Raw genomic sequence first — 18,373 nt, forward strand, 5'->3', positions numbered from 1 at the left:
CTCAAGGGCCTGTCCAACCTGGCCTTGAACAACCTCCCTGGGCAACCTGTTCCAGTGTCTCACCACCCTCACTGTAAAGAACTTCTTCCCAACAAATTTTTTAGTGATCATAGCCTTTCAGAGCACCACACAAAACCAAAAATATATTGTGTCAAATCACTGTTACAAGGAGGTATCTTAGAAAGAGATGGGTGCACAATTTCAAGATAAACAAACAGGTAAAACTTGTTTGCTGCAACTCCAGATCAAGTGCTGCTGACGAGCCTGTTGAGAGGGCCCTGACAAATCACAGAAGGAAAAAAACCTAAAAGGGATGTGTAAGCAGGAAGAGCTGAAGCTGCTAAAAGTAATTTGAGAAACCACTAGAAATAGGTCTAGAAATAGAAACAAGATGCCAGAGATAGGAAGTAGAGAAGTAAATTCAGAACCATATTTTCAAAGGCGTGCAAGATCCAGCCATAGCTGAGAAAGCCTGAGCCAATACATCAACACAGCCTGAGAGAAGAACCTGCACTTGCAAAGCTATGCTTCTTACTAACCACATTATCTGTGACAAGTAAAGTCTGAGTAAGGACCCGTCAGTGTGTCTTTTACAGATTTCCAGACCTGTACATGTGTTTGTGTTTACTCTGGCAGCATCCACAGGACAAGAGCTTACAAACCCGGTTCCAGTATTCGTGCAGCACCCAGCAAAGGGAGTACCCACAAAGAGTAAAATCAAGGCAATGTAGGTCTGCTGACACTTTAGTAGGATGGATGCTTATGCTGCCTTAGTGACCTCATAGTACAGAAAAACACTTTTAATTTATAGCACTGATCTCCATTTCCAGGGGTAAACCTTACCTGTAAGTCTTCAACCACAATAAGGATTTTTACAACTACATGGTAGAAACTTGACAGTAAATAATTCTCAGCCAATGGAAGGCCTCTGGCTCACCAAACTGGAAGCTGCTAGTACAGACAAACAGCATTGCAGCTCATTAGAAGACACAACCACCTGTCTGTGCACCTCAGGAAATGCTTACAGCTAGTCACAGAGAACAGTGGTGTTGGCAGAAGAGCCATAAATAAACCTTGGTGCTTAAAGCCAAGTCATATTTGCAGCTAAGTTCAGATCATGCTAAATCTGTTATCAGTGCTTAACCTTCTACAGCAAGCCACTCAAATTACTTGACTTCTTATAAGCAAATCCATGCTCAGAACAGGCTCTTTTTTTTTTTGCTTTACTACACACTAGCAAAGGCCTTCAAGCACCGCTCAGGGTTAAACAGAAAATGAACAGTGAGCAAACAACTGAATCTGGATTCTGTTATTGCCCCAAGTTGTGTGGTTTCCCGTTTCAATCAGGCCAGTTCTTCACCTCTGCCACAGCAAGGTCTTCTAATAGTGGGTCATAGTGACTGCCAACAGCAGCACATGTGGAGTACCAGCAACCACTCTGTGGGAAGGCCCTGTGCTACAGGAGAGGGCAGGAAGGAAGCCAACACACAGGAGGTAAAATACAAGGGTTTTTTTAAAAACTGTTTTGTGTTTTACAAGCAAGTGTTTGTACAGAGGTTGGTGGAACACAAGCAGACAAAATAAGCAAAACACAAGACCAAGGGTTTGTCATATAGATCTGCAGCCAACACTTAATGGGCAATTAACTGGAGATATTCACAGCGTTGAGCAACTACAGGTCTATACCCCCTCCCCCCAATACATGTGTAAAACAGGAAAAAGACAACCAGCATCAGCTTTCAAACAGCTAAAATGCCCTCAGAGCTCACTTCCATTTTAATACCTGCACAATTCTAGGTGCAATGGAGCATGGGGGCAATGCCATCAGTCCACAGCCACCTATTGCCAACTCTTTGTCACACACTGCTCCCAAACAAAAAGCAAACATGAAATCCAGAAGCAGAGTGCTATGTATTATTTTACATCAGGTAAAAAGGAGTTGTAGTGTTTAGTAGTTTAGTTTGTCAACTCTTCAGGTTCTCACAGGAAAATCTTTTCCCATCACCTCCTACTTTGGAAACTTCCACTGGCACTTGTTTGAATAAAAACCCCAAACACTCACCTAACCTTGATGGGAGCAAGGGTCAGGTTTCAATCAGTTAAACAAGATGTTAGTTACCTTTGTGGGATGTGACAGTCTGACAGCTGGCCAGACACAGGAAAGTTTCCCTCAGCTCTACCTAGAGCATTTCAGTAACGAGTTGTCATCAGTTAACCCTAGACACTTCTCACAAAGCCTGGCCTGACAGCACAGGGCTCCTGCTAACAGTCCCTTAATTCTGATTCAAATGGCTAAGTATTTTCAACTCCTTCCTCCTCCCATTTCCCTGGGTTAAATGTGGATTTTCTTTCTTTCTTTCTTTTTTATTTTGAAGGAAAGACTCATTCCTTGTTACTCCATTCTGGCACAGAAAGTATTGTCCTGGAGTCAGGAGAGAACGAACTATCTGCCAGCTGTCCAACAAACCCAGATCACACGGGCGTGCAGAGACTGAGGACTTGCAAGAGCAAGGCTGTAACTCTGAGAAAGACCATCAGGGAAGAGAAGTAAACAATACATAGTTCTTTTCCAAAGCTTCCAACTTATTGTGGATGCAGCACAGGGACTCCATGATGAAGCACCAGAACAAGGAAGGCAGGAATACAGACAAAGCATCTCCTCAACACCGGGTTTGAAAAGAACGAAGTCATCTGAAAGCTCAAAATAAACCGGGATCCCCAGAGCAGGAAGCAGAATTGTGCAATTCAAAACCACACAGACGTGAATTTTGCTTTCAAAGGGCTTTATATTACAAAAAATGTAAGTCACAACGAATGCGAAAAATCCATTCAATGAGGCTTGTTTCCAGTTTGCTAGGAAAGCTACTTTTCTCTTCTGTATTCCCAGCCTACTGCTGAAAACATGATTGCCAAACAGTGACACCTTGAGCTAGATTTTTAAAATCAAACTTGCTCTGCCAGATCCAGTACTCTGAACTTGTCCAGGTTGTAGAAACAAGCCTTCACCACTCTGCCTCCAAAGTATCTTCCATTTAGATCCACAACAGCTGGAATGGAAACCCAGAACAGGTCAGCAGGCAGCAACTCAGTAAAATAAATAAACCATTTCTTATGCTAAATAGTTTAACCAGTGAGAGTGTTTACCCTCTCTAGAGAAGCTAACTGAGGTTTACAGGACACAATTTAGCATCTTACCTTTGATGGCAGATTCAACCCGTTCAAACTCCAAAAATATTCTAACAGCTTCATCATCAGGGGCACCAGGAATCTGAAACCAAACCAAACCAAACCCTCCAAATCAGAAGTAATTAGAACAGAAGCAAACCCACTCTTTTCTATTGCTGTGAGGAGGACACAATAAAAAGGTCCCAGAAGCACAATACCCAGAGATTTTCACCCAGATTCCAATGTTAAAAGCTTGTGTCTTATAGACACGGAAAATCCAGAATCACGACAGAGCAAAATACCCTGTGAGACCTTCTACTCTATGTCACTTCTCTTGGGCAGTAACAAGCCAGTTGTGAGGGACGAGTGTCCAGTTTGCTTTCAGTGCAGCCAACAAGAGATTCTCTCTTACCTCAAAGATGACACATTTCCCAACCTTGCCATATTTCTCACATTCCTCCTTAGTTTCAACTTCAAGATCTTCATCCACCTCCCCAGCACCAACCATGTTCTGAAAGTTAAAAGAAGAAACCCAGCTCACTGTGTGCAGTCTGTACAGACAAATCACAGATGCATGCTATTGTGACCACAAATACTTTAAGCTTCAGCTTATCTGTCAGAAGCCACAGGAGAAGACAAGTTCTCTCATACCAAGACAAGGCAAATGTGTAATCTGAAGCACTGTTAAATCATAGCCACATCTTGTGTCTCAGGAAGACACATATTTTCTCCTCCACATAAAGGATCATGTGGGTGCAGGCTAGAGGTGTTTTAACTGTGCAGAGTCATTGTAAAAGGAAACTGGTTGAAGTATTGCAACCAGTTGTGTAGGCTGAAAACACGAAATACAAGTTCTCTGACTCCCAACTTACCCTTAGTAAGACCACTTTAGTTGGGCATTTCAGTATCTCTGTCAATGGATTAGAATCTGCTTTCTTGCCTGTTTCTGTTATGAAGACAGAAGAGTGAATCGTGAAATGATTGAAGATTAAAGCTCAATTAACCCTTATATGTTTTTTTAAATCAAAATCTTACTGTTATCAAACAATGGACTTCTTACTGGCAAAGAACTCAGAACTAGCTATTGGAAGGACAATAAGCAGAAAACCAACTTCTACAGAATGTGAATTAAGCTACAACACTGACAATGTGCAATTTTTTTGAAGGCTATCATTCATCAGTCCAGAGTCGTATCAGATTTCCTAAGAACTAAATAACAGATCTCCTGACTTCCAGTACTTGTGCTCATGCAGAGCTGCTGTTCTAGTAAGGCTAGGCATTGCCTCTAGATGAGACAACAGCAGGGGAAAATGAGAGCGGTACCTAAAGCAAATGGTAGAGAAAAAGCCAGCAGGAGCAGAACAGATTATCCCTTGAAGGGAAAATGCTTCCAAACACTAAAGGACAACTGAGAAGCAAAGATGAACGAAGATAATTAACAGAGGATCACTTGAAAAAAGAATAAAAAGATAGATTTCCACAATCATAGAATCAAAGAATGATTTGGGATGGAAAGGACCTTGAAGATATGTAGTTCCACACTGCCTGACACAGGCAAGGACACCTTCCTTTGCAACAGGTTGCTTAAGGAGGACCACAAATCATTTTTCCAACTCTAGCTAGAACTGTCTGCAAATCAAAAATCCAGGAGCTTCCATTGAACCTGAACTCCTATTTTTCCCTGATTGCATTTTAACAAATGTATTGGTGTAGGAGAAAATTACCTTTCTCTGTAGAATCACCAACAATGATCTTGCCACCTCTTTTGCTCGTTTTCTCTACTGACAGCGCTGTGCTCAGCCCCTGTTCATGCTTTCCCAGCCCTTGGCCCTCTCTGAAACCATACTTCTGCATGATTTTATGAGCTACTGTCCCTCTGCAAAGAGAAGTATCAGTTAGCAAAGGTTTCTTACAGAAAACATTGACACTCTATTTCTCTTGAGTGCTCAAATATTCTACCTCTTCAAATCTCATTACACAGACACTAAAAACATAAGAGCTGCTACATGGCTTTACAACCTAGCAATTCCATAGCACCCTGTGCAGTTAAAAATTGTTACCCTTTAATTATAGACAGAGGAGCTGGCAGAGGAGATGACTGAAAACTCTTCTTTTATACATAAAACCCACCTTCCATCAGCAGTGCATGTCAGCACCATACACTCCACAGAATGGTTTAGGTTGGAAGAGACCTTGAAAGATCAGCTAGTCCAGCCCTCCTGCCATGGACAGGGCCATCTTTCACTAGACCAGGTCTAATCAGATTAGACCAAGGTCTGTTTAGTCCAATTTCTTGTATTTGTCAGCATCTGGTATCAAAAGCTTAAGACAAAAGGCAGATACAGAGTATCTGCTTCCCACAGAACATACTCCACTATCTACTACTTCAAAACTAGCATAAGCTCCAAAGTACATGGCTCTGCTCCCCGTCTGTGTAACACACCTGGATATCCTCAGTATTAACCTTCTCATGTTTCCAAATCTTCAAGAACAATAGGCAATAAAGCCCCCAAGTTCTTTACCTCACAAAAAGCACCTCCACTGACAGGCTTTGAAGTTACCACTGAACAAATAGATAGAATCAAAATATACCTACATGTGTTGATATTTCTTTAGAGATCACAGTGACATAGGCCAAGGAACTAAAGACATGGAATCATAAAATGGTTTGGGTTGGAAGAGAGCTTAAAGATCATCTAGTTCCAGCTCCCTGCCATGGTCAGGGACACGTCCTATTAGACCAGCCTACTCAAGGTCCACCCACCCTGGCTTTGAACACTTGCAGTGGTAGGGCAGTTCACACCACAGCAAGTATTCTCTGCTTAATCATCCCCATTTTAGCAATGGGCCTCTAAGGCCACAAAGGATGCAGGATCAGTGACTACATGACTATTTTCTAAGCACACTTACACAAAACATACAAAGGCCCATTAAAACAGGTCAAAAAGTCTGGCTATGTAATGCTGAAAGGTTAAAACAGTAAGTCACAGAATTAACAGCAGCCAAATCTGTGGTCAAAGGAAGGCAGGGCTGGTCATATTTTTAGCACTTCCTTCAGTAAAGGTCCCAGGGTGTGGCTAACTAGAGGTGGCAACAACATATAAAACGGGTCTGGGAGCGCTGAATTTGGCTATGCCTTTTCTGGACAATATAAAAAAAGAATCTCCACCTAAAAAATGCACCCAAAACTGTCTCCAAAATGGAAATGCAGTGTAGTAATGTAGTGAACTGCACTTTGGAGCCTGTGTTCACAGAGTTTTGACTACATGCAGGCTGCATTTCTACAACACCCAATGTAATTAATGAGTACCACAGCTAACCACTACACTTTTCAAATTAAGTCTCTCATAAGCTGCTTTTAACTACAAATTTAGCTTGATGCCATTGTAGCAACACAAATATTACATGTGATGCTAATCCAAGGCAGGAAAGTAAACTGACAGATTTACAGCCATAGCTGCCATATTCATGCAAACAGCTTTGAACTGTAGAACAAATAAAGCAGAGCTAAAATGACTTCCCCACTGGTCAGTGGGAAAGAAGCCAGAAGGACTCACATGCCATCTGTGTTTTCCTGTATACTACATTAGCTTGGCTTGTACCAGTTATAAACACTTTTTAGTGGAGTGTGGCTCCAGAACTCGCTTAAAAGCACAGCCTTCAACACAACCACCTCAAACAATTTTCTCTCAACTGAGTAAATCCACTGGGTGTGCTATATCCTGCCAGTTAGGACTGCGTGCACACAGACTAACCACACACATGTAATAAGTTGTGTTCTCTCTACTGACAAACTATTTTAACTTTGGGTTTCCATCAGCTTCTAAGGCCTTTTTCCACAAAATGTGTGTAAGTCCATCACTTACCCCATGTTAGCAAGGAAAGAGTTGCTAGGTCCCGTGGGGGAACGAGGTCTTTCAGCCTCATCATACACTGGAGGAGGAATAGCTGCTTTGGAGGATGGTGCCCGAGGTCTTGACTCCTCTTCATATGGAAATGATGCGACAGCTGAAGAAGAGAGACATTTGTTTGTTCAATAAAATACTTTGCATGAGCTACCTGTTTGTTATGAACAGTGAAGTACTATGCTGTCAACATAACTCATTTACAGACAGCCCTTCAACTCCAAGTTGTAGTTTTTTCTGCTTTAATACTATTTTTTAAACAAGTCTTTCACATAAATCCAAATGAGGTGGATGTTTCCTTAGCACACAAATCTTTGAGAATCAAAGTTGGGTTGAAAGGGACCTTTAAAGGTCAACTAGTCTGAGCCCCCTGCACTGAGCAGGGACATAGGATCATAGGATCATAGGATGTTAGGGGTTGGAAGGGACCATTGAAGATCATCAAGTCCAACCCCGCTACCAGAGCAGGACCACAGAATCTAGCACAGGTCACACAGGAACACATCCAGATGGGTCCTGAAAGTCTCCAGAGAAGGAGACTCCACAACCTCTCTGGGCAGCCTGTTCCAGTTCTCTGTGACCCTCACAGTGAAGAAGTTCCTCCTTATGTTGAGGTGGAACCTCCTGTGCTGCAGTTTATATCCATTTCCCCTTGTCCTATCACAGGGTGCAAGTGAGCAGAGCCTCCCTCTTGACACCCAGCCCTCAGACATTTATAAACATTTATTAAATCCCCTCTTAGTCTTCTCCTCTCCAAACTAAAAAGCCCCAGGCTCTGAGCCCCTCCTCATAGGGCACATGCTTCAGTCCCTCAATCATCCTGGTGTTGTCTGCTGGTATCCAGGGGAAAATAATCACTCTTGCAGAACTTTTTTTTTGGTTAAAACTTGTTACCTTGATGTGAGAAGCACAGATTTTCCCACCAAGCAAAATGATAATTATGGAAAGATTTCATTTTATGAAGCATTGGTGGGTTTGTTCTTTTTGCATGGAGGCAAAGCAACCCATGAACTGCAGTTGTACATTATGAAAGATTCATGGAAAAGAAAGTTATTTTTAAATCCCCTCCTTTCACCACCACCTCCCCTTGCCCACCATATCTGCCCCTTTTCCACCCCACCTGCCCCATTTTCCCCTTCCCCCCCATTCCCCAAATCCCAGAGCACCTGGGCTCTCTTGGAGTCTCCTCCCACCCCAGGTGTGGCCACTTTGCCCTCCCCACCCACTCCCCTTTTTAATCCCCCCCAGGAAAGGCAGGATCCCCAAGCTGAGCCCATCTGGGCTGAGGGATCCTCCTCTCATCACTGGTGAGTGCCCATGGTGCACACTGGGTGATGGTGACAAAAAGGCCGGGGGGCCTGGTGGCCCCCTGGTTAGGTAGGAATAGGGTTGATGACTACTCCAGTATCATCCATGGGTGCTGGCTGGGCCTCCTCACTGGGGCTGAGTTCCTTTGTGTGGTATCTGGGCTGGTTGAGGGTCTTGGCCCTGGCTCTGGGATGGGTGCAAAAATGGTGGTGGTGGAGCAGGACCTGTTTAGGCAGGGTGGAGGATGGTGTAGAGAGAGCAGGAGCTGCTTTAGGAAGATGAAGGGTTGGGGGAGGGGAACAAAGGCCTGGTGGCCCCCAGGTTAGGTAGAAGAGCTTACTGAATAGAGAACTTATTGAATGGAGAAAAGAAACATTGAGAGGCCACCTGCACTAAAATGACTTTATCCAGAAGAGAACAAGCAAACTAAAAGCCAAGTATTTCACAATTTTAAGAGATCTCACTGACAGTTTCTGAATTGAAACTCTTCCTGGGGGATGGAGATATCTTTATTGAGACAGAGATACCTCAATCATTCTAATTAGATTATTATACTGCCTTCCCTTCATGAGTCAAATAAGAAAATGTGAAGGGGAAAAAAAGCCTACAAATCACTACAGAAAAATGCAAAACACTTTTGTACCTAAGGACTTTTAGAATGACTTAATTTTAGATTATTTTCTTGTGAATTAGTGCTTGTCTCCTACCAAATAACATCCACGAGTTTTGTTTGATATTTAACATAAGGAGGGGGGAAATCCCTATTTTAGCAGCAGATGGACTATCTGCCACCCTAGTATCTTCTCACTGTTTTCAGCCTACCTTTGAGCATCAAGTAACAAGTCATACAAAGGTTTCCTTGTGAGATCATGACACATTTTGAAAGCTCTTCCTCTCAGGATATTTCCACCATTTCCAGCCTGCATTTACTTTTTCTTGACACTGCTCAATTGCTCTTAATTATTTACTTAAAACAATCTCTTTCTGTTTTTCATGTCTGCACCCTACAACTGCTTTCACAATTCTAGCATTCACTTGCCCTGCCAAGCTTCATTGTTTTTAATTTGAATCCTCTCATAAATTAGATCAGGATTCTCAAGGCAAAATGGGTGCATAGGGTTCTTTTTGTCTCATTGTGTTGTGTACATTGGTAAAAAACACTGCTCATTATTACAACTGTCAAATGCAAAACCGTTAGACATGCCAAAAACCTCACGTTTTGCTCTTACAGCAGGACTACGCCATCTAGTGGACACCCACCATCTTCAACCTGTCTTCATGGAAGGAAACCCTCCAGCACACACATCTCTTTAGGAATCATAAAATAGTCTGTGTTAGAAGGGACCTTAAAGATCATCTAGTTGCAGTCCCCCTGCCATGGGCAGGGACACCTTCTACTAGACCAGGCTGCTTAAGGTCCCATCCAACTTGCCTTTAAGTACTTCCAAGGTTGGAGCCTCCACACCATCTCTGGGCAACTTGTTCCATTGCCTCATCACCCTCATGGTGAAGAATCTTTCTTATGTCTAATCTAAATTGAGCTTTTTCCAGTTTGAAGTAATCACCCCTGGTTGTACTGGTCTGTAAGCCCCTTTCAAATTCTGGAAGGCTGCCTAAGGACCCTCCTCTTCTCCAAGCTGAACAACCCAAACTGTCTTCACAGGAGAGGTGCTCCAGCCCTCTTTGTGGCCTCCTCTGTACCTGCTCTAACAGTTCCATATTCTTCTTGTGGTGGGGGCTCCAGAGCTAGACACACTGTATCCCTCAAAAACAAATTCTGCCTGCAGTGCATTGCCCCATTCAGGAAAGATGTTTATGAAGTACCTTCTAAAGCAAAGGGTAAAGGAAAACATTCCCTCTTCAAGTGGAAGTTTCTACCCAGAGAAACCTGTCTGCAACATTTCTTCTTCCGTATCAGAAGGGAGTAACTGAACATGATTGTAACAGATCAGCTTGTGAAACCACTTCTCTAGTAACACCAGAATACTAATTTGTAACAAGGATGTGAAATGCAGCAGTGTCACAGCCTCCCCACATCAAGGAAGAACATGAGAAAGTTCTTCTGCCACGAAGAACCACATGGGAAGAGCAGCAGGGTGAGTGAGGTGAATATAAGATTGAAAGAGAAATAAAAACCACTGGTAGGGTTTGGAAAACAGGATTTTTGTGTACTTACGTTCTTTGTCCTTCTCAACAAGGGAAGTGGGTGGTGCAATGGCAGCTCCTCCCATACCTGTGAGCAAAAGGGAAGACAGCACATTGGTTTGCTAAAGCTGTGCTGCTTGGAATAGCTTCATCGAATCTCAACACAGCTGCTGGCTCCTCACCAGCCTATTCTTACCATATATCTCTATCAACAGAGAAGTAGCAAGAGAACAGTCTGGGAAGGGTCAGCAGTGTTAAACTAGAAGTGAATGAAAGGCACATCAAGGGAGTCATCATCAAACTATGGTGATGTACCACACATGGTGTCCACTATAGATGTGCTTTGTAGTATTTCAACATTAGAGGCTGAAGTGAAACAAGTCTTCAGTTTTGAAACTGCTTGACCCAAATGAGAGGGATACTCTTAAAGATCAACTATGCTTTCATTACAGTAAAGCAGAAAGCCTCTTCCATACTTTAATGATCAATATTCTAACATAGTCCCACACTTCCAAGACAAAGTAAATATTTCAGATGTTCCTTGTCAGAAATCTTATTTTAAAAACAACAGATCTGAGTTACTTACTGTAACTTTGCTGCTGAAAGGGAATAAAGTTTAATTTTGTTTATGCAAAGGCCTCTGTCATCACAGAGCCACACCTTCTACCTACCTCTAAGGGGATGCAAGTAACAAACACACAATACTGAAGTAGTGATTCTCACACTGGGATTTTTATCTCATGCCTCACTCCTTTTCTGGAACCTACACCATGCAGGAACTGAAAACAGGTACCTAAAAACTGATGTAAATAGGGGTCTTTCCACCAATAATCTGGCTGCCATCTGCCTCTAAGGAAAGAATATGTTTTGTTTTACAACAATTATGGCATAGTAAAATATTCAGTTCATTCTAAAGGCTCAGGAATAGCAGTACAGTTCTGAGCTGAGAACAGAGAAATACAGAATCCATGGAACAGGATCAGAACTGTGAATTCCTCCCCCTTTTTCTCCTCTTTCCTCATCAAAAACGTGAACAACTCCCTTACTTCTTTTTCGTCTCTCCCTTTCATAATCTTCATCTTCGTCAGAATCCGGATCTGGTCGTCTTGAAAATCCACTGGCCTCATGCCTGTCTTTACGCCTTCTAGGAGACACAGTACAGTTAGGACACAAAGCCATCAAACTTAACCTTTTGCTCTCTCCTTTGTGATACCACCTTTACAGTTTGCATTTTACTGCTATGCTCTCATGTCTTCCATGAAAGTGTAAGTAAACCCCTTCACTTTTTGCTTCCCTGCTTTTATCTTCATGGAGTATTTTATGTAAAATGTAAGATGTAAGATGAATCTAAAGCAAGATAATTTTCCACTTGTGAGCCAGCCAATAAGCATGCATGGAAATGAAGTTTCTGAATAAATCCAGTCCAAACTGACTACAGTGACTACATGTCTGCAATGGAACAGGTGTTGCATGGAACCAACAGCAAGTAACAGAGACATTAATCACCCTGCTTTGAGGGGAAGCCCTCTTAAAGCCCTCCATGGTGGGCTACACAGAGTAATATAACTTACTTGGAGTAATATAATTTACTCAAAGTGATGTAATTTAATCAGTCCATTAAAAACAAAAAAAGTCACACTTAAAGATCAGATTATTGAGACACTAACTTGGCAATTACAGTAAGGTTCAGGGAAGTCTATTACAACGTTAACATTTAGCTGAGAAACGCTGCAAGAATCATTTGCACTTTAATTGTTACTTACTGTGATCATGAAATTACTCTTTTTAATACTTTAGGAAAAAGATTTTTCTCAAAAGGTTAAAAGCACAGCCTGGGCCATAAATCACATCTCATTCCCAGCACAGCCATCAAACCCACACTAAAATCAGCGCTATGTGGAACCAGACAGAGTTTTTCAATTTTGAAATAAAAGCATCTGGTGTTCAAACACTCCAGTTGCTGCACACATCTGAGGAAGGTTTAGCTGAGATTGTTTCTTAACTTTTAAATCAGAATGTATTCAGTATTTGTCACTTCTTTCTGATTTTATATACAAGGATGATTTTGTTGGCCCACATACAAGGATTCTGTGATTATACCAGTGCGGTGAGGGTTGGAAGGGACCTCTGGGGGTCATCTAGTCCAACCCCACTGCTAAATCAGGGTCACCTAGAGAAGGCTTTAGACTAAATCACAATCAACAGTGAAGCTGTGACAATGACAGCCCAGATTTTGGAGATCCTGCATGCTAATTGAAGTAAGAGCCTCAGGCACTCCTTCTCCTCCACTACAACAACAAAGATACACCTGAGAAAAGACAGAGAAGTCCAAATGACCAGAAATACTGACTTTCACAACCTAAGCAGGGTAAAAGAGTAGCTCATTTGTAATGCACAGACTTTAGATGACTCATAATATGATGAACTGGATTGTCAATTTAGAAGAAGCAAATATAATCTTACTGCCTGGCTGGCAGATGTTTCACCACCTATCTCAGCAGGATGCAGAATCTGCATTCAACTTCCTTATTATGATTGAGGAGATTTCTTATTCCAGGGAAAGGACATTAATTAAAAATAACTAGCATTTTCTTTTGTCCAAAGACAAAGGAGTACTAAACATACAATTAACTTAAACTGAATGCAAAACATTGAAAAAGTCAATGCAACTATGCCTCCCAAAGGCTGGACAAGCTACATCTCAGTACTACAAGCCAATATGTGAATATGTTTCAGCTTTGAATCAAAAAGGACAGTGTATCACTGACTGTTGAAAGGTATTTCTGTAGTCAGGTTGTAATGACAACTGCTCTAAAACTGCAGGGTTGAAGTCTGATAATGATGCATACACTATGCAAATACTGCTTCTGCTACTGAAATTTGGGGACTTGAGTATCTCTCTGATGAGGAAAGGCTGAGACACCTGGGGCTAGTAGCCTGGAGAAGAGCAGCCTGAGAGGTGACCTTCTCAGTGCTGACCAATAGCTAAAAGGCCAGGGCAAGAGGACGGGGCCAGACTCTAGTCAATGGTGCCCTGTGACAGGGCAAGGGGCAATGGGCACAAACTAAGCACTTAAGTTCCATATGAACATAGCAAAAAAAAAATTCTTTCCTATGAGAGCAATGGAGGACTGGAACAGGCTGCCCAAAGAGGTTGCAGAGTCTCCTCTGGAGATTCAAAACCTGCCTGGATGTGATTCTGTGTGACCTGCTCTGGGAAATCCTTAGCAGGAGGGTGGGACTAGCTGATCTCTAGAGGTCCCTTCCAATCCCTACCATTCCGTGTTTCTGTTATTGTGTGGAATAATGTAAGTGTAGAAAAACTTGACACAAGTCAATCAAAGATTGAGACATGATAAATCCTGTATGTTTTGCGCTATTAGTTGATTTTAGGGAGAACACTGAAACTTTTAAATTCAAACATTGCACTAGTTTCTACAAGCATACGGTGCTCTTCACGACACCTTTAAGCATTTCCCTGAAACTTTTAGAGGGATAAAACAAAGCAAATTGATTTTTCTGTTTTAACTGTCCATATGTCAGGAGTTTAAACAAAAGCCTTACTTTTCCCTTTCTTCAATCTCCTTTTGCCTCTCCAGCTCACGCTGCCTCTGTCGCTCCTCTCGCTGACGTTTTACCACTTTCTCGTAGTCATTTGGGAACATGGGATCATACTCGTCTGCCAAAGGAATCAACACATCTCCCGCAGAAAAACCACTAGGTACAGGATCCTTGGAGGGGGGGCGGAAAAGAAAAGAAAATCCAAATCCCATCAGTACTAAAATCAATCTTTGCTTTACTTCAAGCAAACATTTCACCTTGGCTCTCACTATCTCAATTTTCTCCATGAAGAAGGAATTACCCCACTCGCTCCCCCTGCCAAAACCAAAGCACATCAGCACAGACAAGGATTTTTCACAATCCATGAATTCATTATTAGAAGTATTACAGCATCTTGCTGTTAAAACTGTGAGAGGTCCTCCCACACAATCTCATCAGTCTTTTTCATCATCTGCTATTAAAGTAATCCAACAGAGGTGCACAGACTGTTCTTTTCTCCCCCAGAAGAACTATTTCAGAACCATCACCTTGGAAAAAGGTTCAGGGAGAAAGTGTCTTTTGATTCCTTACCACAAGAAATCCATTTTCAGAGGTTAGGTGACTTTTCTTTGTTTTTTTTAAGCTGATTGTTACCCAAGTCCAGTTCCATCCATTATTTACCTGACAAAACTGCTCTCTTGCAAAGTACTTTCAAGCTGTCCAGGAGAAATACACTAGGAGTAGTTTTACTTTAACCGCACATTAGCCTTGTTAATTCCATGTTGTATCACATGGAAGACTGCAGAAAGTTGAACACTCATTAGCTGAAGAACCCCAGTGGAATTAAGATTTGACAACACATTCACTTCTTTGACCACTAGGAAGTTCAGTATAAAACCCCCAAGATACACTGCAGTCAAAGAATTCCAATTCCAAAACAACTGTTAACAGCTGGATGTTTTAGCTGTCTTGACCTTACCTTTAACCCAGCTGCTACATGAGGTGGTGTGTCTACAATCTGTCTCTCATCAGAAGAGCTACCTCGTTTCAGGTCAATCACTGGAGCAAGGACTGTTGTTTGTTTCGTTCTTTGACTCTGAAAAATAAACAAACCACAAAATGCCTAAAAAATATAGCCAAAGAGTTTTCTAAAAAGCAGTTGCAGCTTGTATCTCTCTTCCCCTCCCCCCCGAGTGTGAAAAACACTGTCTCCAATTCTTCACAGAATCACAGTATGTTAGGGATTGGAAAGATCATCTAACCCAACCCACCCCCACCAGAGAAGGATCACTTAGAATATCCAGGTGGGTTTTGAGTATCTCCAGAGAGGGAGATTCCACAATCCCCCTGGACAGCCTGTTCCAGTGTTCCATCACCCTCATAGTGAAAAGATTTTTTTCCTTGTGTTTACATGGAATTTCCTATGCCTCAGCTTCTACCCATTGCCCTTTGTCCTGGCATTGGGCATCACTGCGAAGAGCCTGGCTCCATTCTTATGGCACTCACCCTCTACATATTTATAAAAACATTAATGAGGTCACCTCTTAGTCTCCTCTTCTCCAAGCTAAAGAGACTCAGCTCTCTCAGTGTCTCCTCATAAGTCAGTGAGAAGTTACTTTGCATGCTCTAGGACACAGAGTAGCTCTTGGTTTGGAACAGGGCCAGAAACACACATTAAAAATTCAGACAATCTCTTCAGATTAATTGAACTGGGTGTTTGGGTTTTTTTCCCAAGAAGAGGCTCAGATTTAATTCTGGAAATTTACTGTTCATCATGCTTTATCATTTGATAAAATGTATGAATCTATTTTGAACTCTGAATCTTCTAATTCTATTCCTCTATTACTCTATGCATACACTGCACCTCAGAAACGTAGACACTGTATCTAATATAGCTGCCATTTGATTTCATTCATGCAGTTTTTCCCACTTATCAGCCAAATCCTTCCCTCAACTACTTTTTTTTGGATGTAATCTCACTCTAGAAGCTGCAGACCACAGAGAATGTCCTGCCCTGAACCAAGATATCAACACTGCTTAAAGAAAGAAAAATGGCTCTATCGCATTTGGAGCTCAAGGAATTAGCTTGCACTACTTCTTCTTTTGATGTACTCTGGACATGCTTTCTGCTAAAAATTCTAATGCACAATTTGCACTTTTTAGAAAAAAACAAACCAAAAAAGTAATTTAATGATCCTTATATTTTAAGGTCATCTTCGGGCTTTACTAGTTAAAAGATCTGAGGTTTGCAGCACATGTATCAGGTCTTCATTCAACTTTAATTGTGCAAGACTCTAACAAACTTCAAGAAACGTGCATCTTACCTCCTCCCCAAGGTTTTGCTGCTTTCCTTGATACAAACTCAAATCTCATCAAAGTTACCACAAACCATATCCTAAGATCACAAACTCTCCTCAATGGTCCAAACACAGAAGTTTGAACAACAGAAAAGAAAAATAGAAAGGGGCTATACCTTGGCTTGTGTGAGAGCTGCTTTCTTCACCTGCAACTGAGACTGTAGTAGTTTGAAATTTTTGGACCAGCCTTCTGTTTTAGAATCGCTGGTCTCCACTCCCAAGTCATCGTAAAGTGACATTTTCTCTTCTATTTAAAACTGAAAGACAAAAGAAAAAAAAAATCCAGATGACATAACAAACCTGTGTCAAGGTTATTTACTACTTGATCTGTACACCATATTTTTTATACTTTTTTTTTTAAAAGCCAGAGAAAGTTCATGTAACACTTTTCTAGCAAGTAGCATTTACATGACTCCAGTAAGGCTGTATAAAAGTAACTGAAAGGTAATGAATACTGTTCAAATGTTATTGGGAATTTCCTAAAATGACTTTTGCAGCATTAGCTATCAATCATTTTAAGGTTGGAAGGAGTTATGCTGCAGCCCATACCGTTATTTTGAAGTCCATGAAGAAATTCAGTATTATGCATCACACAAACCTTAAGACTTCTGAATCAAACACAAAAGAATTATTGTCTGTGATGACTTTAAAATTGAGACAAACGTATCAACATTCCAATCATCTTCTTAAATGTCACTTTTTTTTTTCATCACTGTAAAGGACTACTTTTCTCATACTAAATATACTTGCCATAGTGTTATTAAGTAACTATTTCCAACACATTTAAAGGCCTCTCAAACACACAACATGCATACACACACAACTCACATATACGAAATCAGTTAGGTAACTACATCAATAAAATGACATGAAATGCATAACTTCATCTGATATTGCATCACCAAGATCTTGACCCCACACATTTGACAGATGCTTCTGTATGTCAGGCAGGTTTCCTCAAATATGATATAATTGTTGCCACAGGCATAACTTATATGCATTTAAACCTGTGGAAAAATCCTCAGATGCAATAGTCAGCAACTATATTAGAATTCCAAACTCAGCAAAAGTTTAAAAAAAAACAACAAAAAAACCCCACAACCACAATCACTTAATCCTGGAATACCAATAACCAGGGTTCAATGAACAGAGTTCACTACAGGAACGTGGAGGCTGGAGATTATATTAAACATAAAAGCACAGGAAATGAAACATACAGGGACACATTATAACGTATATTGGAACAAGAGCACAATATAATGTATATGGGGACAAGGTGAGGACAGGGCACTACAATTCCCACCTGTCACGGGGGAGAGTACAGGTCAGGCAGCAAGGGTGCTGCTATTCTGCCATTGATCTGTGATGTATTTGGGGTACTCGTATAGATACAGGGAGGGTGCTGCCCTCGCGATAAAGGGACTTTGTGCCTCCACGCCTGGAGGGGAGGGGGTGCACCACAGCCGGGTGGGTACAAGGGAGCAAAGCAGAAGGGCTGTAACCACGCCAAAAGAAAGAGAGAGCAGCTATTTCCGTCCCCCATACCGAGAGGGGGCCAAGGCCCGGGCCGCAGGCGGGCCGCGCAGGGGGGCTGAGGCGCCCTGATCTCCCCCACCACCCCCCCCGCTCCCAAAAGGGCCTAGACCCTTTAAAGGGAAGCTGCCGCACGGTCAATGCCGCTGAAAGAGGACAACAGCCCGCCTCCCGTTACGCCCCGCCTCTCCACACCCCTCCCGAAGCCCGGCACGGCCTCTCCGGGCAGGCCGTGCCCGGTAGGGCCCGCCGCTCACCCGTCACCGCGCCACCGCCGCCGCCATGAGCCGGCCGCTAAGGCAGCCGGGAAGGACCGCCCCGTGCGGCGGCCGCGCCTGCGCACTGCAGCCCCTCTCTGCCCGGAGGCGGCCGTGCACGTCCTGCTCGGCCAATGGGCACGGAGCGAGCTACGGCAGCGCC

At 42.3% G+C, this 18,373-nt stretch overlaps 1 protein-coding gene across 2 annotated transcripts; it reads right to left on the reverse strand.

The window, feature by feature from the left end:
• Positions 1–1,299: 1,299 nt before the first annotated feature.
• RBM17 (RNA binding motif protein 17) lies at positions 1,300–18,281 on the reverse strand. Of its 2 annotated transcripts, none has more exons than XM_054178234.1 (12): positions 18,211–18,281; positions 16,537–16,677; positions 15,043–15,159; positions 14,088–14,254; positions 11,570–11,664; positions 10,555–10,611; positions 7,032–7,173; positions 4,890–5,041; positions 4,038–4,111; positions 3,578–3,676; positions 3,196–3,268; positions 1,300–3,047 (listed from the first exon to the last, which is right to left on the reverse strand). In XM_054178234.1, exons 2-12 carry the CDS (start codon positions 16,657–16,659, stop codon positions 2,944–2,946), a joined length of 1,203 nt encoding a protein of 400 aa, XP_054034209.1. In that variant the 5' UTR covers positions 16,660–16,677; positions 18,211–18,281; the 3' UTR covers positions 1,300–2,943. The 2 variants fall into 2 exon arrangements, with proteins under 2 accessions (XP_054034209.1, XP_054034208.1); XM_054178233.1 differs by having other exon boundaries at positions 1,301–3,047; positions 11,570–11,667.
• Positions 18,282–18,373: the final 92 nt, after the last annotated feature.

The sequence above is a fragment of the Dryobates pubescens genome, chromosome Z (genome assembly GCF_014839835.1).
Source record: "Dryobates pubescens isolate bDryPub1 chromosome Z, bDryPub1.pri, whole genome shotgun sequence".
NCBI lineage: Eukaryota > Metazoa > Chordata > Aves > Piciformes > Picidae > Dryobates > Dryobates pubescens.